At 36.6% G+C, this 27,521-nt stretch overlaps 1 protein-coding gene across 3 annotated transcripts in view; it reads right to left on the reverse strand.

The window, feature by feature from the left end:
• Positions 1 to 27,521, reverse strand: part of sema5a (sema domain, seven thrombospondin repeats (type 1 and type 1-like), transmembrane domain (TM) and short cytoplasmic domain, (semaphorin) 5A) — a 196,038-nt gene that overhangs the window by 46,443 nt on the left and 122,074 nt on the right. For all 3 annotated transcript variants that reach the window (XR_007139559.1, XM_027169818.2, XM_027169808.2), the window contains exons 13-16: positions 23,044 to 23,161; positions 21,963 to 22,144; positions 21,406 to 21,549; positions 14,558 to 14,705 (exon numbers count right to left, since the gene is read on the reverse strand). Coding sequence is in view for 2 of the 3 variants with exons in the window: in XM_027169818.2 (XP_027025619.1) it covers positions 14,558 to 14,705; positions 21,406 to 21,549; positions 21,963 to 22,144; positions 23,044 to 23,161 (592 nt within the window). In the remaining variant the exon portion in view is untranslated. The remainder of the gene's footprint in view (positions 1 to 14,557; positions 14,706 to 21,405; positions 21,550 to 21,962; positions 22,145 to 23,043; positions 23,162 to 27,521) is intronic.

Genomic DNA, 27,521 nt, shown 5'->3' on the forward strand with positions numbered 1-27,521 from the left:
TAGTTATTGCTAATTTGACCATTGCTAATGCAATAGTTATGCTAAAGTTTCATTGCCTGTGAACTGTCTGGTAAAACAGAAATAATAATAATAATAATAATAATAATAATAATAATAATAATAATAATAATAATAATAATAATAATAATAAAGACTTCTCCTTTATATACTGTTTCTCTCTTGGCTTTTGTGCCTGGTCAAAAGATATTTAGTTTTTTTCAGCTGTCAAGAAAGAAAAAGAAAACTCTTGGCATGAAAAATCCTACATGTGATGCTATAGTGACGTTACTACAAAGCAGATCAAAGGGGAAATGGACGTCGGCCTGTGCTATGAGCTTTTTATAGAAATGCAGAAATCCATTATCTATGAAGATTTGCTGACTACAATGTCTTTTGTGACATGTTCTAGTAAAATGCTTTGAAAAGGTGGAGTGGTGAGCTTCGGCCATTTTCTGTCCATTTATTTATTTCTGCTGCGTAGGCCCTGAGTGGCTGCCAGCCCTTGCCACAAAAAAAAAGATAAGTCATCTGTGTTCATCCATCAACCTGTCAAAAAGAGTATGTTGTCCTCTACTCAAAAAAAGGAAGAGGAAGGGAAGCTCAAGGTTAAAGGCCCTGCACAAATTTATGTTGAATTACAGTCGAGGATGTTTTTTGTTATTTTTCCACCCAACTGTTTTCAAGCCTACTATCTCTGTAATCATCACTGCTCTCAAAGGAAAATTATATTTTAGCCCAAAAATCAGATTTCATACATGTTAGTGTGCTTTGGTGAAGAGTGTCCCACGTATCTCTCAGGGTACAATGTACTCATCATGACTCAAGTAGTCCTACAGTAGTACTTAGAAATACTAGTGCATACGTAAATAAAAGCTATATCTCTTCCCAGTTTTATATTACTGCTAAATGTCAATGTAAATATGTAATAATACATGAAAAGTAAGGTTTAATGTTAAAACACTACAGTGCCTAAAAACACTTTGATACTGAATCAAGTGGAAAAACTTCCAGAAAAATACTAAAATAAAAACAAAAACAAAAAATCTTCAATAAATTATGTTACTTACAACTAGGAGGATTGTAGTGTGTATATTCAAAACCCTGAAAATCAAACACTGAGCTCACAATCAAACCATCAACACTGGTGTTGTGTAACTGCTACAGTACAACTGCAATATTCTCTCAGGCATGGTTTAGTCGCCTAACTTTAATATTACAGTTATAGTTCCAATAGGCACCAACATCCTCATGAGATTTTACACCGTAACCTGTTTATGTTTACACAACATGAATTGATCACGTTCACTCTACATCATTAAATCAAGTAATTAACAAAGTATTTTTTTGTATAAACAATGAAATCATGTTCTGTTGTGGAACTTATATATTCATTCATTCATTCATTCATTCATTCATTCATTCATTCATTTTCCATCGCTTATCCAAACTTCTCGGGTTACGGGGAGCCTGTGCCTATCTCAGGCGTCATCAGGCATCAAGGCAGGATACACCCTGGACGGAGTACCAACCCATGAGGACCCAGAAGAAATACAGACAAAAACATGCTTGCTAAAATGCTGAGGAAAAATGTTGGGGTTGGTTATTGCTTTAATACATATAATATTTAATGTCAACTGATTCCATTTTAAGTGTCATTTTAAATCCCAATTTAAAAAAAAATCCAGTGAACAGCTTAAGAACAGATACACAGATTTGTTATGAACGCCTAAGAAAGCAGATGATGGGTCTTACAGACCAAAGTGTTATTGTGCTTGTGAAGATGTCGGGGAAGGGGAAGTGTTGATTCACAGCATGAAAGCTAAAAGTGTTTACACATGGACTTGGCCAATAATTAGAGCCTTTTAATCAAAACCACATGGTGTGTCTGTAAAATGAACAAGCTCTAACTAGGCCACAAGCTGTTCATCTCGTATTATAATGATGAATACACAACATGGTGTCACTAAAATGCTAAAAAATGTTATTTCCGTGACTTAACAGGGATTCCTTAGATGAAATTTCATTAAGGACATATAGATATATAGAGCTTATCCCTGATTAAGCACAAGGCAGGAGACACCCTGGAGAGCATATACACTCAAACACACCTTTTACACACTACAGACATTTTTTAGAGATGCCAATCATCAACAACACAGCCTAATCTTTGGACTGGGGAGGAAACCAGTGACAGTAAATTATATTTTTTTGTATAGCACTTTTAACAATACACATTGTCTATCAGCTTTACATAAGTATAGACACATAATAAAATGTTAAAGTTTAAACTTAAGATACTATATTGCTTAACCAAACAATTTTCCTTTAGTGAGTAAGCTGGAAGTGAGTTGGCAAGGAAAAACTCCCTGAGATGATATGAGGAAGAAACGTTGAGACGAACCAGGCTCAGAATGGAACCCATCCTCATTGGGGTGATAATGGACAGTAAATAATGTAACTGTAAATATATCCTTTCAACAACAGTTTGCAGTTGAGTGGAATTAAGCAACCAGGAGCTCACGAGAAACTGACGAGTCAGTGCAATTTCCGCGTTCACCACTGACTACTAACCAACAACGAGCTTTCCTAGACTTAATTGCTATCATTATATCATTTATTTTTGAAAATTATTATTATTTTCTTTATCTCTTAAGTTCTACTCATGCCTCTTAATAAGACATGTGTGTACATGAGAAACAAAGAAACCAGTTATAACTCTGTGTCATTATCCATGCATTGCTCTAACAGCTCTATTTAAGGGTTATGCACAGTATATTACACTGCTGCAAAACACTCAATTGGATTTAATTAGGAAATTGCCCCCTCTAATAATCCCCAAGTGGGCAAATCATGCACACTACACAGCATGCTTTGAGCTGCTGATCCTCACTGAACTGATTTCACACCATCTGCGCTGTGTGTGAGGATCATAATGTGAGACATCAGGCGAATCCGATGCACAACAAGGGAATCAAATTCAGTGCTGTGACCATAATGATGAACACAATAAGGCAAGACGGCCATATTCTCCAATCCTCCGCAAAATCTTTCTCAGCACGGGTCAAAGGAAAATCTATTGCTCTCATTATACCACTAATCCTTTACTATATCCTTCATGCTTTCTCTAATCCTTTTTTAAAAAAACAAAAACCTTTATCATATCTCCAATATCACATAACCCGATCTTCTTTCCTTGTTTAATCTTTTCCATTCCATGATTATATAAAATATAAAAATACAGTTACATTTTCAATTTCAATTTATATGTATAGTGCTTTTAACAATTCACATTGTCTTAAAGCAGCTATACATAAGCATAGAAACAGATTAAAAATGTACAAGTTTAAAGCTTAAAATGAAGGTACTATAGGGGGACACGGTGGCTTAGTGGTTAGCACGTTCGCCTCACACCTGCAGGGTTGGGGGTTCGTTTCCTGCCTCCGCCTTGTGTGTGTGGAGTTTGCATGTTCTCCCCGTGCCTCGGGGGTTTCCTCCGGGTACTCCGGTTTCATCCCCCGGTCCAAAGACATGCATGGTAGGTTGATTGGCATCTCTGGAAAATTGTCCGTAGTGTGTGAATGTGTGAGTGAATGAGAGTGTGTTTGTGCCCTGTGATGGTTTGGCACTCCATCCAGGGTGTATCCTGCCTCGATGCCCGATGACGCCTCATTTGGGTGACACTGGACAGTAAATAATGTAACTGGAAATAATGTCCTTTCAACAAGAGTTTGTAGTCAAGTGGAATTAAGCAACCAAGAGCTGATAGGTCAGTACAATTTCCGTGTTCACCACAGACCCAACACTAATTCCTTCTTGCCGAAGTCTTTTAAACAGACCTTGTTTACACTGCTCTTGTATCTAGATTTTAACCTCACACTTTGTGTGTTTCTAGATCGCTGGATTGATTTAACAAGCATGACTTTTTAACTCAAACAAACTCATCGGACTGTTTCCGGAAGTCAGTCTTGAGAAGCAGATGCTCTTAGTCTGTCTAATACAGCGAGTGAGCATGTAGCTGAGGCAAACACCATTGACTGCAGTTTATCCAGTGCAACCATATGTGCAATCTGCTCCTGTAATATGTTATGTGTTTCTTGTGTGCACCAGGTTCTGTATGACAGACCCAGACAGCATGGAGCATGAGCATCATATCATAATGAATGGGACCCTTCATGGTTGTTCACTGTGATTTGGGAAGATGGATGTATTGATACTTGTAGAACATCTGCTAAAATGTCTCCTATAGGCCTCGGAAAGTTTTTTGAATGATCTGATTTAAATCTATTTTAAATGTAGCTTGGGTGCATTTACACTTGTTTCCATTTGTTATGCAGACAATGGAAATGAATCTTAAGTTATACTTTCACACATGCATTGGAAAGAAAGACTTTTCTGAAATTTAAAGAAATTCAATTTGATTATATGCAGGGATAATTTTTCGTATACTCTGATCTGGCATAACATTATAATCACCTTACAGTCCCTCTTTTGCTGCCAAAACAGCCCTGACCGGTCGACGCATGGACTCCACTAGATCCCTGAAGGTGGTCTGTAGTATCTGGCACCAAGATGTTAACAGCAGAGTCCTTTAAATCCTGTAACTGCATCAATGAGCCATGGCTGCCCATGAGCCCATCGCCGGGTCATCACTGTTCCTTCCTTGGACCATTTTTGACAGTTACTATCCACTAAAGACCAGGAACACCCCACAAGCGCTGCAGTTTTGGAGATACTCTGACCTATCACAATTTGGCCCTTGTCAAACTCGCTCAAATTTTCCCTGCTTCTAACACATCAACTCCGAGGACAAAATGTTCACTTGCTGCCTAATATATTCCACCCAATACCAAGTGCCATGAAGAAGAGATAATCAGTGTTATTATACCTGTCAGTGGTCATAATATTGTATCTGATCGGTGTATTTTAATCTAGTGTATTTGTTTAATGCACTGATCTCTATTTGAACGAGGCATATTTACTATATTCCAATTATTAGTACAGGTTTCATGTAGTTTTTACTCATGAGCAATTCCTACAACTGTAAATGTCTACTTGAACTGACTAGAAAAGTTAAAATGTATAATGTTGCAAAACATTTAATAAGATAAAAATCCGCCAGAAACATCATCCACTGGAGAGAGAGAGAGAGAGAGAGAGAGAGAGAGAGAGAGAGAGAGAGAGAGATGTTTTGACACTGTAGAGTCAGTACATTTTCTTAAAGTCAGTAAGCTTTCGGCTATGAGAGGATAGTACAGTATATGGATGGCTTTTTTGCAGGAAAAACAGTTGAGGATGGAGATCTTTAAATATTGTCTTCTAACATCATACCTCATTGTGTTTAATTATTTACTTGTAATAAAAAAATGTTTTTAATGTATTTTCACACCAGAATTCACAATATCTTTCCTTCTTACTTAGTTCTATCCTCCTCTTCTCCCTTTTCATCTTCTCTTCTGCTTCCTCCTACAGTATACCCTTATTGTATACATGCTAAACCAGGAGAAGAATGATTGACTAAAATTGCCCTGTGTTGTTGTATTGTGCTCTTGGACAGATAATGTAAATCCCAGTAGGAAGGAACACCTTCCGTTCCTCTCACACACACAATATTATTTATTTCACTGAGATTCCCCACTTGTACTTTTCCTAACTCACATGTTTCTACAAGTGCACACACACACAGATCCAAACAGGCCACATTGCACCAATAAAATGTAAAATAGCATAGCCCCATCCATTACCTCAGAGTCCTCTGAGTGTATCTGTTATCGCTGGCACACCCGAGAGACCAGCCAACTCACTGTGAACCCGTGAGACAAATAAGCTCAATTACCAACTCTGGCAAGCGCACACCATGCAACACACAACATAATACACTACTTCCATGATTTCCATGAAAGCTTACATCACACAGGAATGTGTCTGAATTCCCTGAAGTGAAGAGCTTATATTCTTCTCTTGATTTCAATTATCTAATGTCTAAAACAGCACATGATGCATACATGGCTAAAGTTTTTAAATTAAGTGACGTGACATACGGCTAAGTATGGTGACCCGTACTCAGAATTCGTTCTCTGCATCCAAAGTGCACACACACAGCAGTGAACACACACCGTGAACACACACCCAGAGCAGTGGGCAGCCATTTATGCTGTGGCGCCCGGGGAGCAGTTGGGGGGTTCGGTGCCTTGCTCAAGGGCACCTCAGTCATGGCTGGCCCGAGACTCGAACCCACAACCTTAGGATTACGAGTCAGACTCTCTAACCATTAGGCCACGACTTGCCCCAATGACTTGCCCCAAACGACTTGCTTCGATGATTTGAAAAAATTAAGTTTGGTTCTCAGTGTAAGTGTCCTGTTATTACACTACTACAGTGGTACAAACACTGAATGGAGAACTGCACAACTAAACAAACAAACAAACAAACAAACAAACAAATAAATCTGCAAAAGTCTGATCAACTAACATTATTTATTAAACGGAATATAATTTATCATAAATCAAATTCACTGTATCTACTATATAATTATCATGATTCATGATAAGGATCCACAATAATATTTATCTATTGTAATCTAATCTAAACTAGCTGGCTCTAATCTAATATAGTCTATGACAAATCTAATTGATTAAAGTATAATATATAGTAGACTACATGTGTAAAACTAAATGAATAACATCAAATGAATCAAAGTAATCAAAGACAATCAAACCCAATCTAAACTAAGACAATTAAATCTAATTTGTGGGAGAAAACTGATTAAAAATAATGTGTGTGTATTGTTAAATAGTAAAATAAAGTTCAACTAAACTCACTGTTTTGCTTCTGTTACCTTTTTTTGTAGACCGTATGTTTTAACATATATGGTGCGCCTTGTAATACGGTGCGCCTTGTAATACGGTGCGCCTTATAATACGGTGCGCCTTGTAATACGGTGCGCCTTATGTATGGGTTAAGTACAGAAATAGAGCCCGTAATTGAGACTGCGCCTTATAATCCGGTGCGTCTTATGGTGCGGAAAATACTGTATGTCTATACTTATAAATTCTACCATTTCTGACAATAAAAATCTAATCCATTGAAATCCAAAGTAATCTAATGCAAATGAATGTGATCCAAGCTAATAAAATCTAATCTAATGTATCATAAAGCAATCAAATGTGATTCAATCCAATTTTGTCTCATCAAATATAATTGAATGTGACCAAAATATTGTAATCCATACTAGTCCGTTGTCATTTAATCAATTCTATTTTAATCTAATCTGAACTACTCTAAAATAACCTAATGTAATCTTAACAAATCAAATCTATTTAAAGAGAACTTCAGTAGAAATTGTAGTTGTAGTAAAAATTAGTGAAGTTCAGAAAGTTTCAGAAAAAATTCCCCAGCATTTTGGACCGCAATCTGTGGCTCTAGGAGCAGAAACTGTTTAGAATTTTTATTTATTTATTTGTTTGTTTGTTTGTTTGTTTGTTTGTTTAATCAATGATGTAATATCTGTTTGTTTTTTTTAAAGCAGAACCTTTATTGCTCCAGTAGAGTTTTGCCAATGGAAAGGACAAATCCTTTGAGGTTATTGTATGAAGATATTCAGTGAAATGACCAGACAGACATATTTTTTTCCCTAATGTACAGCTGATTGCATCCCTTGTGGGAGAGACAACAAGCAACTCTTGCAGTAATTCACGAGAAGTGACAGGTAACAAAAGTTGCTCTTTTGGAGCCTAAAAATCTGCTAGGTGTCTAAATATATCTGTATGTTGAACATCAGAAATTGCAGGCAGAGCAGAACTTTTCCTGGCGTACTTTTAGTCTTGTTAAACAACTGGCGTTTCTTACTTAAAGCTTAAATGATCTATATAAATGAAATCTTACTATATCCAGGCATAGATAGATAGATAGATAGATAGATAGATAGATAGATAGACAGACAGACAGACAGACAGACAGACAGACAGACAGACAGACAGATAGATAGATAGATAGATAGATAGATAGATAGATAGATAGATAGATAGATAGATAGATAGATAGATACTGTAGATGGCAACGAATGCCATTTGGCATCCACCAGAAGTGCAAATATTTAAAAAAAAAAAATGTGGAAAGGAACAAGTGCAGATAAATATGTCAGTATATGTACAATAATAAATTAATTTATGGCATGTACTGTGTACATAAGTATAATAAGTGCAAAATAGAAATATGTGCCATTTGTATAAAGTCCAATATGTCTAAAAAAGTATAATTATATATGCTGTGCAAATGTGTGCATTATGTGCATAGTATATACATGATTAACCAAGAAATATCCAGTGTATGTAGAGATAATATGCATAAACGGATGTACACTGGGCTAAGCAACGAATGTACAGTTTCGGTATATACAATTGTAATTGGTAAACCAAAAGATGTACAGGTTGGTGCATTATTGCAACGTGATTACAGACAGTGAAGTATTAGTGAGACATCAGGGTCCTGGCAATGTAGTTCAGTAAGTTTATGGTTGTGGGGAAAAAATGGCTCTGAACTTTGTAAAGCATTGAAGCCGTTGTTCTAATTTTTTTTTTTAAATAGAAGCCTTTATTTTGTCATATATACATTACTGCACAATGACATTTTTCTCTCGCATATCCCAAACCTTTGGATGTTGGAGTCAGAGCACAGGGTCAGCCATGATACAGTGCCCCTTGAGCAGAGATCGCTAAGGGCCTTGCTCAAGGACTCAACAGTGGCAGCTTGGCAGTGCTGGGGCATGAACCCTGATTTTCCAATCAAGACCCTAGAACCTTTACCGCCAGAGCCACCACTGCCCTAATTGTTCATGTGGTGAGGTTTCTGTGAGGAGACATTCATTTGACATCACCAATTTTGGAAGGAGTCTCCAGTGTCAGTACTATGTATGGTTTTAAAGAATAAATGGTTACTAGAACAAACTAGGACATTTCACTGTGTGTATCACTCCACTGTGTTTGTTTAACGTGGTCATTGCAGTAGTGCTAACAACACCATCAGCCCACAGGGTAAATGATACTTTTTAGAAATTTTCAGATGAAGATGAAAACAGGAAGAATGGATGAGAATTTTAAAAGAAGCACCTTTTTAAACACTGATGTGCAAACCATTGTGGGTTTAGTCAGGATCTATTTCCTATTTCAGAAGCAAACAGATTATCTGGCCATGTTGTGTCTGAAATGTTAACTACCTGATATTCAATTCAGTTCAATTGTATACATATAGCGCCTTTAATAATGGACATTGTTGCAAAGCAAGGTTAATTTTTTTTTATTTAATTTATCCCTAATGATCAAGAAAGAGGTGATATTGGTGAGGAAAAACTCACTGAAAGGATATGAGGAAGAAACCTTGAGAAGAACAATAGTTAACAGGAACCCATCTTTATCTCCAACTCCCACAACCTTACAATCTGAATATCGGCACATAGCAGCGTGCTGAGTCATGTTTCTTTACTCAGTGTTACTTTATGTAATGTGGCTTCTGAGGAAAGACCAGTTCTGATGACCATGTGAAGGAGAATCTTATTAAGAAGTTTGTTTATACGTGACTAGAAGTTCTTTCTGAATATAAATTGTTATCAGAGATTGTTTGGGTAAAATATTAGAGGGTCAGAATGAGCTGAAGACGAGATGGTGAAAGTCAAGGCTCAAAACCTGCTTGGTAAGGTTCTCCTGACTGACAATGACATGGTTGACAATAGAATGATCAGGGCCTATCCTCTCTCCCTTCTACACAAGGACCTGATGGGTCTTGTTGTGTAGAAGCGCAAATAAATTTTGAACCTTCTTGCCCTTGTGTGCTATTTTCTCAAAAACTTCCACAACAAGAATCTCTAATGTAACCAAAATCAAATTTCTGATCTTCTTGGACATGTAAGTAGACTGTGTGGTGATAAGTGAGTACACCTCGCAATTCTCCCCACATTGACAAAATGAAGCAGAATTTATGAACATCACATGATAATGACCAATAAAATTGCTTTCCTTTCAATTTCTTATTCTCTCATTTCCAATAGTTTTAAAACATTAAAAGTTAGGCACTACCTTATAGTACCTGATTGATTGCTTTTCACAGGGAGAGTCTGTGAAATGAAGGATAAGACCTTTCTACCTCCATGCATATGCAATTAGCGCCGGGTAATTAACACTACACACATTAATTCACAGCCAAACACCAGGGTGGCATTTTCCTTATTAAATAAATCTTCCATCAAATCCAGTCGGCTTCTCCGCTCTTCTTGAAACAATCAATTACAAAACTTCATTCATTCTCACAAGGAACATCTGGACTACTTTTAAAGACTCCCAGTGGACATCGTTGCGGAAAAAAAAGTGTCCCACATAGATGTAAGTTACAAACAGATGTTACGCCCTCCCACTGACAATTAATTTCTGACATATCTAATATCTTGAGAGGGCAGCAGGTGGTTATGATAACATTAATTTCTACCAGCACATGGCTCTCGAGATTACACAGATCACACATATATTTGGTCCCACACACACACACACACACACACACACACACACACACACACACACACACACACACACACACACACACACACACACACACACACACACACACAGCATGTGATCAGATGGCAACTTGATGCACAGACATCAATTAGCATGTTTCTCATATCTTTCTATTAAGGTGAAGAATAAATCTGTAGTGATGAGCTAAAGGACAAGCAGTCATGTACATGTCTGTTATGTGTACTGTTTCAATTTCTTCACTATATATATTTCAAATTTTGGTTGCTTTACAGAAATCCACCTGCATATTTGGATGCCTAATGAAAGTCAGAGAATATATTGAGTGGAGTGGAAAATCTCCCAGAGATGACATTAAGAAGAAACCTTGGGAGAAACTAGATTCAGAAGGGAACCTGTCTTCTTCTGAGTGACACCCGGTTATAAATCACTACTCTTTTCTTAATGTGCACTATGCATGAAACATGTGTCATAGACTTTATGATTAATAAGAAAGGAATCTGGTTACAATGATAATTCCATATAAATCCTGCAAAGCTTGAACTGTTCACTATATAAATATTACACTAACAGGTGAATGGATAGATAGATGAATAACCTAAAATAACACCTAATACCATAACTTACAGTACAGTATTTGTCATCATAAGGATGACAAGTTTGTGTTTATCCTGAAGATTAATTAAGGGTGTCAATACTTTTGCCACAAATAGTTTTGAAAGAAAATACTATCATCTAAAAAATATTAGAAAACACATTGCTTAACTGTTTAAAGTGGAATATTTGCACAATGCTTATTGTAATCAATAATGCCTTTTCTTTTGAAGGGTGCCAATAATTTTGAAAGCTGTATTTAGAGTTTGTTCGCATTTAAAATGAAAATAAGCACGCACAATTTTAAGAAATTTCAACTAAATATAGAAGTCAATTTTGGGGTTTTTTTGGTCAGTATAGCTTCTGATTGGTTAAAGATAAGGTATGGGGGTGGAGCTTCAACTCGACGTCTAAACAACTTCCAGTAAAAATCATTTAATGACATCCACTCGTGCAAAAAACACTGGCACCAGCATAAGTGTGAGCACTGTTACACTTGCATTGCTTTATAGATGTGAATACATCAGCAGATGACCAAACCACTTCTTCATTCTCAAGTCCACAATGTAATTACATATAGATGAGCTGGATAACCCCGATAGAACCCCAACACTTTTCTGTGGAGGAGCAATGAATGTCTATAATGAAATGGGACTGAACAGAGGAGGACAAACTGTGCAATGTATTGACCTCTCAGTCAAGCATTGACCACGTCTGTAATTTGTTGCTTGCTTCTTTGGAGAAGCTCTTTAAAGTGGAAATAAATTAAAGTGGGTGGTAGACCAGACATGAGAAGTAACAAAGTACAATTACTTTACTCTGTGATTATACATATATAAGTCTTGCCTGAATTTTTTCTTCCACCTTATACTTTGTTTTTTACTTAATGCTAGAAATCTCTATATTACAATCAAAACATTTTCAAACACAAAATCTCTTGACATTGTCACATGTTTGTGTGTAATGTGACAGCTAGCTATGGGAATTCAACTAGTTTGCATCATCACTTGTTAGTTATATTACCTCATGCTTTCCTTTTCTTGGGTTCCTTCTTTCGTATAGTTTCCTACGGTTTATTTTGAAGCAAATGTTTTTGTTTTTTTTATGTTTTTAGGAACATTTATTCTTCTTTTACTTGTATACTTTTTATTTTACTTATGCTTTAACATAATTTGAAGCATTTGAAGTGTTTTTGTTGATGGGATATACTGTAAGAGCTAAACCCCCGTCTTTTATATCTATCTATCTATCTATCTATCTATCTATCTATCTATCTATCTATCTATCTATCTATCTATCTATCTATCTATCTATCTATCTATTATTTTCGACTTCAAATTTGTATTGCTACACTTAGCACTGCTGTGACTAAGTAGTTTAATTAGTTTAATAATTTTAATTTTTTTAAGCTCAAGAAAACTTTTTTTTTAAAGTTACAGACAATTATTCTTTTTCAAGCATTCATTTCTTGAAATAAATAAATAATTTGATGAATGCCATCATTCAAAATGTTTTTCGCTGGAATATAATCATTTGATTTTTTTTCAGCTGTAATTATTCAAAATATTCAAAAACTGAACCTCCAAAACCTCTACAAACATCATAGTCGTCAGCACCCTTACCGTGTCTGCCTCGTTTCCCAAAACAACTTGTTTGTGTAAATCATGACCATGTAAATTAGGTTCAGTTGAAATCCAGACCAAGCAAGTGCCTTTGAAAACACAATAAAAAAATCACAGTGCATGTCCACATCTGGGAGACGCAGCCCGAGACCCTTCCCGTCATCCCCCAGGGCAGCTGACATCTTACTAGCAGAGTAGCCTTCAGAGGCCGAAACAACACACAATAGTACATGCCTGAGGGCAAAAAAACTGGGTGGCTGTCATTTGCAGTGGACTTCCTGGAATCAATGTCAAAATGGATTGCATTATACCAGTGAAATATGCACCGTCTAATAATAGAAGCGCGATCCCTCAGTTCTTCTACCATCACTGTGTAGCAGTGACCTACAGAAATATGAGATCTGTGATATCTTTGGATTATTATTATTTTTTAACTGAAAGTGGAACAGTACTGAAACTGAAAGTAACAGGGTGGAATTAAATAAAAAAAAGAAATTGGTGTTAAGAAATAAGCAAAACAGAAATATTGCATGATCTGTATGCATTTAAGTGATATGCCAGATAGTATAAGCAGTGTCGATATTTAATTTAATTATTTATCTGGTTGTAACGTGTCTGTCTGTTTCCCCTTTTTTCTGTCTGCCGTCTCTCCCTGATGTTAATTGTTTGCTCCGCCCACTCATTCCTTACCATGGACACTAATTGCATTCTATCTCTTCCCCAGGTGTTTTGTCTTTGTCTCTGATTGTCTCTGTTTTGTGATTGGTCCCTGTTTACTATATATACACTGTTTGTTCATGTCCCTGTTGTGTGTCATTGTTGGTGTTTGCTCTTGGCTGTTCCTGTTCCCTGTCCTGTTCAGTGTTATGACCTGTTTTGCCTGCCTGTTTTGTTTAAAAATAAGTAAAACTGCATTTGGATCCACACTTGCCTTTGTCTCACCATGTCACTTCGTGACACTGGTACTCTACCTACAACCTTTCCTCTAATAATGACATTAACAGGTATAGAAACTAAGATACCTGTGTGACAGTTCAACTGAATAAAATGAACCCTTTTAACAGTACACTGAAGGCAAAATGTATATCGACCTCAAGTCTTGTGAAGATGAACCTGAGTAGAAATGGGTTAGATATCACCATATTCTTTAGTAGATTATACCTCTATACTCAAAGTTTGCTAGTAGTATAAAAATAGAATAAGAAAAATACACGATGCTGATTGACTCATTGTGTTTCTCACCCTAGCAGCTGGTAATCAATTAAACCTAATTAATCAAATTAAGTGTTGTGTTTGTTTCACATCTGAGTCACATCTTGAATATAAAATGGTTTCTTTTATGAACATAATTGTATGTTATGCATAAGTTTATGTGATGTACAATGACCTGTATGTTAACCACCTAAGAATAAGCCACTAAGAATAAGCTCTGCCTCTGTGAATAAGTATCTGAGTGATGTTGTGAATAAACATGGCATTTTTCACCTCAGGATTTTCATCCTGTATACACCGTTTGTAACTATACATTATGTTAATATATGATTGTGTATTTCACTGCCAGAGATCGAACAATAAAATGGTAGCCAATTGGGTTCACATAACCGAGGAGAGAATGATTCATCAGGTTTATAATATGTATATTTATGCACTCACACATCATGAAGAAATTTTTTAAGCATTGAGAAGTACACAGTATATTGCTTTTCTTAAAATAAATGTTTTATTGCTATAAAAACTGTATTACTGACCCTAAAATAAAAACAGCCTGGCATAAGTGAGAAGGTCAGAAAGCTCAGATTGTGGGACAGGTGAGTAACGTACCATGCTGCATCCCGGACATTCGTTTCCATTTTCGCATACCCTATGTCGGGATTGGATGCCACCACCACATGGCACCGTGCAACGTTCCCAAGGTGACCAAGCTGACCAATAGATATGTGGGGGGCATGGAAGGTGTTCATTGCAGTACCTGAAAAAAAGTAATCATGAAGATTATGAGGGTTAAATTTAGGCTTCAGATAGCTTCATAATTTTAATAAAAATCGTGTAAGCCGAGAAAAATCAATGGAATAAAGGTATACGTTCCCAAATATATGTTCAGTAGTTTATAGGAAATTTATTATGGAGCAAAACAATGATCCAAAACACACTATCAACACATCAAAAGACTGTATAGGGGATAAAGTGGACTGTTGTAGACTGGTTATAGACCGACTGCACAGTTCACCTCCTGAAGAAGAAACTGCAAACTGGAAAAAAGTCTGGAAAAGCATTACAAAAGAAGAACTCAATTAATTTGGTGATGTCAGTGAGTTGCAGTGAGGTGCTTTTTGCAATAACTGCCAACAAGGGATATGCATCCAAATATTAAGTGTTATTTACTTCAAAACATATCTGTTCCTATACTTACGAAAAGCTGAAATCCTATAAGCCTTGCATACCATATCCATCTTTTTATCTTTACTCTTTTGCCTTTTGTGAAAAGCACGGATTGGACTAATGATATAAACCCAGAAAAGCAGAAGTAAATATTTTTTTAAAGGTTTAAACAAGGTTAGTTAAAGATAATCTAGGGTAAGATTTGCTAAGAGACAGCTAAAGAGATTAACTAACCTTTTCTTGACAGTACACTGGTGTTCTATTCGATGTTGGTTTTCAGTATATACTTAGTTTATAATATAAACTGTAATATTTACATAATATATATTTATACACAATAAACCACAATTCAATTACATTTTAGAGACTGCTTTTAACATTGGACACGATCAGGTTATAAAATGAGGATATCAATTTTTAATTTATAATTTAATTTATTCCTAATGAGAAAGCCAGTGTCTTAGTGGAAAGGAAAACGTCCCTGAGATTATATGAACCAACCAGACTCATAAGAAATCTCGCCCTCATCATTTGGGTTGAACTGAACATTGTGATTATAAATCTTTTTGAATTTTAACCTATTTTTCTTCTATATCTCCACTACAAGGTCAAAAAATGCAATTATGTAACCAGGAAATTCATTGTGATTTTAAAATGAAGTCTGTTTTGTTTAAGATTGTTGATTTGAGTTCGAAATAGTTTGTGGTCATTGTAATCCAAAACCATCTTCAGTTCCAAAATTGTACTAATTATCTAGACAGAGCTGTCAGTGTGATTCTATAAATCCTAGTCAGTCATTTCTGCCTGCTTTTTTCCCAAAGGCTATAAAGGAGCAAATTAAAAGTTTGTAAACCGAATCTCTAAATACAGATCAACATATTGGCACCGCATCATCCGTGTCCCTGCCTCGTGCCACGGGGATAGACTCCAGGTTCCCTTTGACCCTGTGTAGGATAAGCAGGTCATGTATCTACATACTGTATCTACATATCTGTATAATAACTAAAAACCACATGGAGAGCTTTAACTGGTGATCTACTGAACAAATGGGTTATTGCTCTTTTAAACCACACAAGAACAGCCCTGAGGTGCAGTGTTTTTTTCAGTTAAAGAGTCTGTTTATCCTTGTGAAGAAGAGATTTATAGCATAGCCCAGCCCGTTGTCAATTAACGTATTCAAATAGTTTTCGTCTAAAGTACGTTTGCCTACTTTAATGGGTTTACTGCTACTCTGAGGAAAAGAAGAGGGAGGAAAAAAACAGTAATAAGTCAATAAAAAAAAATAAAAAAAACGATAATTAACAGCAGATGCAACCAAGAGCTATGCAGAGAATGGGGATTTTTGCATGAAGTCCCTAAACTCGTTCATTTGTCAAACACATCTCAGGCAGAACAAAAAATCTGCTCTTTCTCAAGGCTCCTAATTTGGATTTTGGTAGTGCTGCAGTCTGGCCGAGGTAAGATACTAGGCTCTATAAGGCTCTATGAGGTTGGTCAAGCTTTACAAACAGGTACTCACACAAATGGAGAGAGGGCACAAATTTAAAGAATACTAAGTTGTCTTCACTCTTGAGGAAAAGCTATAAGGATAGGCTGAGTAATGAGTAATAACAGCTGTGCTCACTGGAGCCTCAGATTCCTGTTTTTAGCTTGTGCTGATGTGGTCTTGTGCTGTCTGCCTCTTCAAAATTCAAAGTGTTGAGCATTCTGAGATGCTTTTCAGTTCACAGCTGTTGTAAAACGTGGTTATTTGAGCTACTGGCCATTCCACTCTGACACACAGGGGTTGGACAATAAAATGTCCAACAAAGGAGCTTACTTTGTAACTAGAATAAAGCATGGGGGTGGATCAGGGATGGTGTAGAATACAATATCATACATTTCCCATGGCCTGCTATTTGTGCTAGATTGGTGCATCACTGCCCAAGACTGCCAAACCATTCTGGTGGACCATCAGGAAAATGATACACTCATACACACAGCATGATTGATAACAGAACGGTTTGATGAACATGAAGGTATAGTCGAACATCTTGCATGGTCTGTGCAGTCAGTGGCTCTGAGGGATGTATTACCTCAGTGGTTAGTGATTAAGGTGTTGGACCACTGATCAGAAAGTTTGAGAGTTTGAATTCCAGTTCCACCAATTGTCCACTGCTGGGCCCCTGAGCATGGACCTTAATGCTTAACTGCATTAAAATGTGACAAAATGTATGCTTCTCTGAATAAGTGTGTCTTGAATTAAAATGTATGCAATTGAGTCACTTTGGGCTGATTAAAGTAGTGAGTCAGTGACCTGGCCACGGATCTGCAAGAGGGATTATAATCACTCTGTCTACAATGCAGGACTTTTCTCTTAAATCTGTCATTTTTGAGATATACTGATGCTGTAATGAATGCAAACACCACCCTGGACCCTACACCATACTAATAAATTATTGTGGTCTAAACCAGGTGTTCAACCCCTGGATTTCTACCTGTAGACTGATGCTCACTGGAATTACTAAGAGGTACAGGTATTCCTATTAAAGTGGCACTTATGTGTACATTACAGATGCATTACATAACATTTAAAATCCTGAAGTATTCCTTTAGAGTCTTGCATAAAGGCTCAACAATTGTCTTCTGGCAGTCATGAATGTTTAAATGCAGAACCTTCTAATCACAAGCGCTGAACCCTAAATACTCATGTCCCGCTGTTCTTAATGATAAAAGAAGCAAGAGTAAAGGTTTTTTTTAGAAAGTAGACACAGAAAAATTTAGCCAATACATCAAGCTGTGTTTTTTGTCTCTTGCTCAACTGAATATCATTGCTTTTCTTGAATAAAATTGATTTCAGGACACACTGAAATGAACCTGAATCAAGTAATAACCGTTAATAGTTTTATTTCTGTCATACACCAGTAGACACAATAAGGATGAAATACTACTGGGGTCATGTTCTCAGCTTTGGAAGAACCCCAAACTCTGTCTATGTATTTTTCTCTCTTTCTCTCATACACAAAGTGCAGGATGAGTGACAGAGACGGGACACCAGTGGAGCTGTGTGTGAGGATCTCTGCCTGACCAAAGTGACTACAGCGCCTTTAACCAGACGCCAATCAGATGAGTGGAAGAAGGTTTTGTAAGATAAAAAGAAGTTCTTACTTAATATTAACAATCAAAACCAAGCCACCTTTCACACACTGCCTCAAAAGAGTGTGGGTGAGAACAGAAGATTCCACATTGAACAAAAACAAGAATACAGCTCGCTTTATTTGAGGACCGATTCAGACTCCTTCTATGAGCCTAACAAAGCATGTTAGGGCCTATAACACGCTCCCTCCATTAGATGAAAATGCTTCACAGCTCCTTTCATGCCTATTGTTCACTTCAGGGCTGAGAAGCTGGGTTAAAGTAATTCAGGTAAATAAAAAACTCGCAGGGAGCCTTGAAGATTAGCTAGCATGGAGCCAAACTCACAGCCTGTGCTTGCTTCTTTTCACCACTTATTTATACTGAGCCTCTTGAAGCAATAAAGGCCCCTGAACTCTGGATATCGAGGTTGTCGAAAACCTGAGGAGGAGGCTGTGTAGCAATACATCGCTAAAGAATTAGTGCCAAGTACAAGCCCGAACTATAACTCCTCAGCCTTTGAGGAATCCTAGCCTCCACGTGTTCCCATGGTAACTCAAAAGAGAGATGGAAGACCTGTCAAAGTGACCGTCTTCTCGTGCACTTTGAATAACGTCATTAATCATTAAAAGAGATATCTAGACATGTTGAAATGAATGCAGATAATACAAAGAAGCCACATTTTCTAGGAATTTTTAATGTGCTCTTTGATTAGAATCGATATAAATCAATTCTGACTAAATAAACAAACAATTAATTGTACTTAAAGCTAAATTAAACATCTTATTATTACAGTTAGAAAAGTGCACATGTCCACATGCAAATTATTTGATTATTATGAAATGCTTAATATATTATTTGAAGAAATCGACTGATTTGGTAGCAGTCATTCCATAAATAATCTTTTAATCAAAATGTCATTTTAAATAATAAAAATTATACATAATTAAAGAGATGTAAGGAATAAATCATGACCCTGTTTGGTAAGAAAACGATCACTGAGGGTGTGTTGTGATGTGAAGATTATTACTTGTCTATAGCAGCACCTGCTGAAATGTTTTATCAATGTTGTATCACACAAGCAATATGTCACTGATTACATTTCTTATTAATTAAGGAAAGACGTGTCATAATTATTACCTGTTTAAAGCTACATTTAATGTTGTGAACGTGGTTATTTCCTGGTCTCTGTCATGAATCTTCTTCAATCTACTACACAGTGATTTTACTGTAGTGTCTTTTTACTGTTGACTGTTTTTCTATGTACACACAATGTTATTATATTGTGACCTATTTTCTCTTCTTCTTCTCTTCCAACATTTCATGTCAGTGGATTGTTGATGGTTCATCTGATTTCAGTTACTATCCTGTGCCTTTTCTTTGCAGCTTATTCTGTGTATACTGTTTGTGCATTTCTAATCATGTGTCCTGTGCCTTGTGTTTTTCTGTTTTAAAATTGATTAACCTTTGATAATGTTACACACCTTGCATTTATAGCATTTAGTAGATACCCTTATCCAAAATGACATATTTTTTACCTTATTTTATACAACTGAGGTTTAAGAGCCTTGCTTGGGACCCAGCAGTGGCAGGTTGGTGGACATGGGATTTGAACTCATGACCTCCCGATGCAGTCCAGTGCCTTAACCTCTAAACTACCCACTTGGGCTTTGTCCAAAGCCTGGAACTACAATCTATTTTTTTTTTAATTCATTGCAGTTATTACATCCATCCATTAATCCATCCATGCATTTTCTGACCTGCTTATCCTACACAGTGTCAAAGGGAACCTGGAGTCTACCCCCGTGGCACGAGTTGATGCGGTGCCATCTCATTTCTGTGCGCAAGCGCACACACTACAAATATTTTAGAAATCTCAATCAGCCTACAACACGTGTTTTTGCCGGTGGCCCTGGGGAACTGGTGTACTAAAGGAAACCCCTAAAGCATAGGAGCTGAACACGCAAACTCAACAGACATTTACTTACTGTCCTCTTTTATCTCTGCCCTGAATTTAATAAGACAAAAACACAACACCTTGACATGCTGCTGAGAAACTGGAAAGCTTTAAGTCCTCTGTACTGAAGATTCTCCTGTGGCCTAAAATTTACATTTATGGCATTTAGCAGACACCCTTATCCAGAATGACTTACATTTTATTTCAATTTATACAGCAGAGGGTTAAGAGCCTCAGGGGCCCAGCAGTAGCAGCTTGGTGGTCCTGGGATTTAAACTCATGACTTTCCAAGCAGACATTCATTCCTGTAAATAGTATAGTAACTATACTATAGAAACAATACTGTATTAAGAATGTCTTTATATAAATCTGAAATTTGAATTACATGCCAAACTACTGTCAGAGCTGCTGTAACATTAATTAAATCAACAACGTTTTACCAAGTGCAACTTTAACATGATGGCAAAGTTCATAGAATTCATGGAGATGGATGCCTTGGAAAGAGCACCCTGTTCATTTTCTGTTTTATACAAAAGCACAAAATTTTGTTTCGATTGTGAGTGAACACAAGTAAAATTATAACCTTTACAGTTCTGAATAACAGCTTCCTCATTTCTGTATGTCCATAAATGATGGGAGAATTTTAGGTGCTTGCTGTTGATATGAAAAAGAAATAATGCAGAAGGCCATGCGAGTGCCTCAGTCGACTCCTGAGGGTTAATTAGTAATTCCAAAATAAAAAAAGAGAAGGTAGAATTCTTTAATTCAGTTGAGTTCATTCTATAGCTCAATTTAAATAAATAATAATAATAAAATAAATCAATCAATCAATTCTGAGTGTTAATTAATATCGCATTGCCTTATATGATCCAGAGCTGCACTGACATTAGTCTTCAATATAAAATCCATCTTCATGTTTCATCTTAAGTGAGAAAATCAACAGCCACAGGATGTGCTAAGACATAAAATATAAGACTTAGTGTAGGTGTACACTTGGTTATTATTTGGTTATCCGTCATGTATCCTATCATAAAAGCTTGTACAGGTTTGGGAACAAGTACACGGCAAAAATCCCTACAGTGTTGAATTACAGTGTTCTTGTAAATCATGCTACAGCTAAGCAACAGTGAAGGTCACATCAGAATTGTTAACTGTGTTTCTTGTCTTAGAGAATGGCATGGAAATGAGCCTCAGATTTCAACAATGAGTTTGTCCTTACCTCTCCTCGCGGTTCTGACCGACACAAACTCGTCCCCCGTGGCGAGGCGTTGGGTTACTGCAGGAGCGCTGACGCACCTGGAAGCCGATCCCACAGCTCGTGCTGCAGGAGGACCAGGATGTCCATGGTGTCCACGCTCCATTCCTGGGCACAGGACAACTCTAGCACTTACATTCAGAAACACTTTGAAATACTTATATTAACATGCATTGCATACTACCACTAATACATAATAATAATAATAATAATAATAATAATAATAATAATAATAATAATAATACATTATGTAAGCTCCTAAATTGCATTTAAATGTTAGATGTTGTATACTGTTATATATGTTGTAAATTAATTATACCTATTGATAATATAAGAATATAAAATAAAAAAAAAGCTCAAGAATTGTCCTTCCCTTGAGGCTTTTATAAAGTGTTATTTGATTAAAAATATGCTTTTACTATTTGCTTCACAAGCTATTGGTGTTTGCCAGTGGGAGGTAGTGTTTATGGTATGATGGTGTGTGTGTGTGTGTGTGTGTGTGTGTGTGTGTGTGTGTATACCTGGAGCAGTTGGCCACCTCCACACTACTGCCTTGGCACTGTTTTCCTCCACACTGAGGACTCGGGCTGTTACAGGCACGGGTTCGACACTGACACAAGCCAACACTTCCTCCATCACTATGACTGCATGAACTCCAACTGGACCATAGGCCAAAGTGACCATCTACAGTCATATTCTTTACCTACACACACAGAGACACACACACAGAGGAAATAGTAAGCATCTGCAAATATCTAACACTCTCACAGTGAAGCAATAAAAGCGTATAACAAGGTTGTTTGTGAAAGTGAAAATGAGCAGCATTAAATTTTCATTACACTCAGATTATTCACACACAGAGTGACACACTTAGTTAACACACTGTTAGGCACCTGGATTCCTATAAGAGATGTTTAAAATTTTGCCTTTAAACACTTTCATAGATTAAAGTGATCAAGATAGATCAAGTCTCAAGAGAAGATTGATCAGTAAATAAAATAAACAACATTTGTCTGTCTGTCTATCTGTTTGCCTGTATGTCTGTGAATTCTTCAGTTAATTAATCTGCTCATCTCTTTATTAATCCATCCATTAATCAATCTCATGGTTTATTGTTCTATTTCTTTGTCCATTCATCAGTTTGTACATCTAACACTATCCATATGTCTGTGATTAAATGTATCTGGCCTTTCAACTATTTCAACTCAACCTATTCATTTAGCCATGCATCCATTTATCTATCTCTATATTCTGTTCTTCCTTTCCACATAAGTAAATAAACCCTCATGAATAATGATGGGAAGATGAAGTTGGTTGGATGAGGGTGTGTATATGGATTGGAAGAAAAGCATGGAAAGTAGGAACAGAAAGATAAAGATGACTGGATGAAAACAGATAGATAAGGATGAAAAAATGGATATAGATGGGCAAGGACGAGTTGATGAAGTTAGATTTTAGGAGATTTTGGAGAGGTCATGCTTGACTGTCTTCAAAACTTGAGGGCCCTGGTGTGTGTGTGTGTGTGTGTGTGTGTGTGTGTGTGTGTGTGTGTGTGTGTGTGTGTGTGTGTGTGTGTGTGTGTGTGTGTGTGTGTGTACTCACAGGGCAGTGAGTGATGCTCTGTTCCCACTGACTCATGCTCACACTCTCCTCTAGCATGGTGCACTTCCTTAACACCAGATCCCACCCACAGTATGGATCCCTCGCTCCAACACATGCCCTAAGAGAGAGAAGGGGGAAGTTGTTTAGACAGATTGAGAACAAGTAGGAAATAGAATTATAAAGATATTGAAAAGCAAAAGAGAGAAATGGGGGGGGGGGGGGGTTGAAAAAGAAATGAAGAAAAGGACATGTAGATAGAAAGAATGAGAAAGGGACAGGAAGTTTGGGAAGGATATTGTGAGAGGGTGTGAAGTAAAAATAGATATATAGAGCACAAAGTTTGAGAAGAAAAAAAGGAGAGGACAGAGAAGGAGAAGAGAGATATCGAGACATGAAAACAGAGTAAGAAACAGAGAGAGAGAGAGAGAGAGAGAGAGAGAGAGAGAGAGATAGAGAGACAGAAAAACATGAGCAAGTAGAGAAGACAAATAGATATAGAAAAGATGAAAATAAGAGAGAAAAGGAGAAGAAGGACAGTCAGAGACAACAAATACAACTCAATACCTATCTAAAAATACCAGAAGTGATAGAGCTCAGGTTTCACAGAATGAGATTTCTGTCAATGTTTTAAGTTTGTCACATAACGACCCGATGAAAGAGATAAACAGGGAAAGGAGGACTCCTTATGGACACACAAACAAAGAAGCTGCGACTGAAATGCCAATACCATGACGTCTGGGAATCATGGGTAAAGGACTCTAAGCAGTAAAAAGCAGACATTCTGTTGGATATATAACACAATAAAAATGAAAAAAGGCAACAAGATTTCATCAGATCCAGCAGTGTCTGTAAACCATATATGCCTTTGAGTACAAAAAATAGAAAGTGTGAATGTGTCTTTGAGTCTGAAAATGGCGTTTGGGTTTGAAGGTATGAAAAATACATTTAAATCTAACTTTGTAGATTTTGTTAGCCACTTAGTTACATGGGTTATCCTGACAGAATTTCAGAAGAAATTTAATAAGATAAGATATACCTTAAAACATATTAAAAAGGTTTATCATCTTTACTACTATTGCTGGGTAGAAACAATGAGTTAATCTGCAAGGCATTATAAAAACTAATAGATGTTTATTATTTACTATTTTTTAGCTAGCAATCATGCTAACTAACACCCTGATGGAAATTGTGGCAGAATTTTCACAAATGGTCATAGCTAGCAAACAGCTATAAGATAATCAAACAGGATTATGACAGGATTTTTGCCTGTAATGTTTGTAGCCAGCACAGGTAATATAAAATCTCTGTAAAAGAAAAAATCCTCTGTAAGGATTTTTAAATCATATTTACTAACAAAGTCAAAACTCTTTACAAATTCCAGTTTGCAAACATGCTAGTAAAGTAACTAAGTAACCAAGTAACTATCTAGACTATCTTTTGACAGAATATTTAAGTCAAATTCACAAATATGAATAGCTAGCTAGCACCATGAGCTAATTAAACATGATACTGACAGGATTTTTTAAATATTCAATTCAATTCAATTTATTTGTAAAGCACATTTAACAATTTGCATTGTTTCAAAGCAGCTTTGTAGAAGTAAAGACATTCAATTTCTGTTTCTTCTGTAATGTTAACTATCTGAATAATTTGCTAATTGGATAGTATTTCTGACAGGACTTTGAGGTCATACTTCTTTAAAAGTTAATAACCTTTAGTAATGCTAACTAGCAATCACAAACTAACCTAAAATGATTGAGCTATTCATAAATGTTCATAATCAACACTGGAAATGCTAGTTAGTTAGCATTCTAATGTGTTTAAGATTTATGACACTGGATTTTTAAATCACAAAGATTGTGTGTGTTTGTGTGGGGGTGTGGAAGGGGTGTGCGCATGTGTGTATCCTAAGCTACGGGAATCTTTTTCACTCAGGCCAAGCATTTTGGATCGGTGGTTTGTTCTGTTTGTCCGAGACAGTACATTTGACCCGTCTCCTCGCTGAGCTACACGGCTGAATGAAGTCAGCTTTGGTCAGCATTTCTCATTGTCATGCACACTTGCCTATGTGTCCATACAGAGGACAGCAAACACACACACACACACACACACACACACACACACACACACACACACACACACACACACACACACACACACACACACACACACACACACACACACACGACCTCACACACTGATGTCTCCTCTAAGCAATGGAGATTAGAAGAACAAACTTGGAAACGAGCCTGGAAGCTGAATGTCAAAAATGATGAGAGCTCTCTGCTGACTGAGGCCATAAGGTAAAAGATTATGGATAGTCTGATTAACAAATATATAAAGAAATGTAATACTAAGCAGTTCTTATAAAGCATATGCAAGGGAAGCACGGTGGCAGTGCCACCACACAGGATCCCCAGTATGATCCTGAGCTCAGGTTACTGTCTCTGTGGCTTTTCTTCAGTTTGTTCCAACTTCCCATAACATTATAGTGGGAAGCTCGGCAACACTATATTGCCCCTAGGTAAGTGTGGTGGTGTCCCAGTTAGGATGCATCCTTGTGACCCTGACCAGGATAAAGTAGATAATAAAGATGAATGAATTGATAAAATTGAATATTTAAACCTGTCTGTAAATGCAAAGTGGAGGGAAACACTTTACAGAAAAGTCATAAGCCAACCTTTGCATGAAGCTGCTAAGAGACACCAAAAAGTCTGTAAAGATTTATCAATACTACTCTTAACACTTTTACTTATCAAAGCATTTAATTATTTTAACAGATTTCCTAGTATTTTTTTATCGTGTGAAAAATTGTAACCATAAAATTTTTGGTTGCATTTCTTCATGCATGTTTCTTCAGCAAGATCCCATCAATCTTTTCTGCACACAAACAGAGTGCTTTTATTGATTGGCAGCAGTAGGGACAATAACACATAACACACAGAGGAGAGTACTAATGCACTAATGGAGTCGACGTCCGGTGTTAAGTTGCAAGGAGATGATGAAAAAGAATGCTGTGTGTTACGAACTGGTATGCCAATAGGATATTCAGATACAGCTTTACAATTTTCACATATTTCAACATCAATGATGGATTTCAGTCCCGAACAAATTACTTCGTTCTTGATAACTTCTCCATTTAAAATAGCAGCAATGTTTGCATCCTGCTGTGTTTGCTTTTATGTATGCTCACTCATGAAATGATCCAATCAACCAGTCATGTGGCAGCAGGACAATGTATAAATTTATGCAGGTACAAGAGTTATAGCTTTCATAAAAATGAGATAAAAAGTGATCTCGGTGACTGTGGCATGGTTATTGGGCTATTTTGGGATGCTTATGTGCATAAGAGTTTAGCCAAAAACTATTGAATATAAAAAAAACATTGACTGATCAGAAATCACTTGGCATACTGATGGCAGGCTCAGAATTTGGCATTAATGGTATGAATTCATTAAGTTAAATCACCTTCTGTTAGGCATTGTTCATCCTTTTATCACCACTACTTTGTACTACATCACAAAGCACAGGTTCCAAGAAGAGTTCAAGGCCTCCACAGTCACTATATCTACACTGAATGTTGAATATAAAGCTGACAAATCTCCATCCAGAATCACAAAGTAATGTTTCCAGCACCTAGTAAAATACATGGCACAAAAATTTGAGACCTTTCTGAGATCGCCATGTCCAGTTTTTGATAACATGTCTGAGAAGTGTATGTGGAATTTTCAGTAGTCTTTTAGAGATTTTGGTTGAGTTTGAGCGTTCATCTACTCTAACTAACCTTCTCAAAAATTCTCTTTTAATATATGATACAAGCATTACTTTGAAAGCTGATACTTTGAACTTATAAAAGTCTTATGAAAGTATCAGTATGGGGTAGAACATTTTTAACAGCCCCTGCTGCCTCTAATGGTAAAGCTGCTAAATGAGATCTACTGGATTTAATGAAGTTTTATACAAAAGGTGTGACTGGAGCCCCAAGATTTGATATTTAATTACAATGTGCATGGCACATTTCATTAACTTTCTAAAAGAATAAAAGTAAATCTTTCACATTTTCTGTATTTAAGGGAACATTTTAAAAAGTACCTTTTGAATGTCTGAACCTCTTAAAATAGCTTGTGCCTACTACTACTTCTACTGTATAATCGCTACGATTATTTAAACTATGGTAGAAGTGATTCTAAAGCTAATATGATTCGTATTAGTAATTTATTACAAAATAAAACTGCATTCAATTATAATCACTCCATAAACATCATCAGATCACTAATTACTATATCAATTAGATTTTTCTAAAATATGTGCTATTATTGTCACAATGCGTAACGTCACAGATTTCATTTCATGGCCACCGCAGAAGCCAAGCACCAGCACTCCCATGTTCTCAAACACCAGTCTTATAATTTTGCTTATTTGTTTCTAATTACACTCCTTTGTTTCAATTCCCCTTCGTCAGGTGTACTCTGTTTTTC

This window comes from Tachysurus fulvidraco, chromosome 25 (genome assembly GCF_022655615.1).
Source record: "Tachysurus fulvidraco isolate hzauxx_2018 chromosome 25, HZAU_PFXX_2.0, whole genome shotgun sequence".
Taxonomy (NCBI): domain Eukaryota; kingdom Metazoa; phylum Chordata; class Actinopteri; order Siluriformes; family Bagridae; genus Tachysurus; species Tachysurus fulvidraco.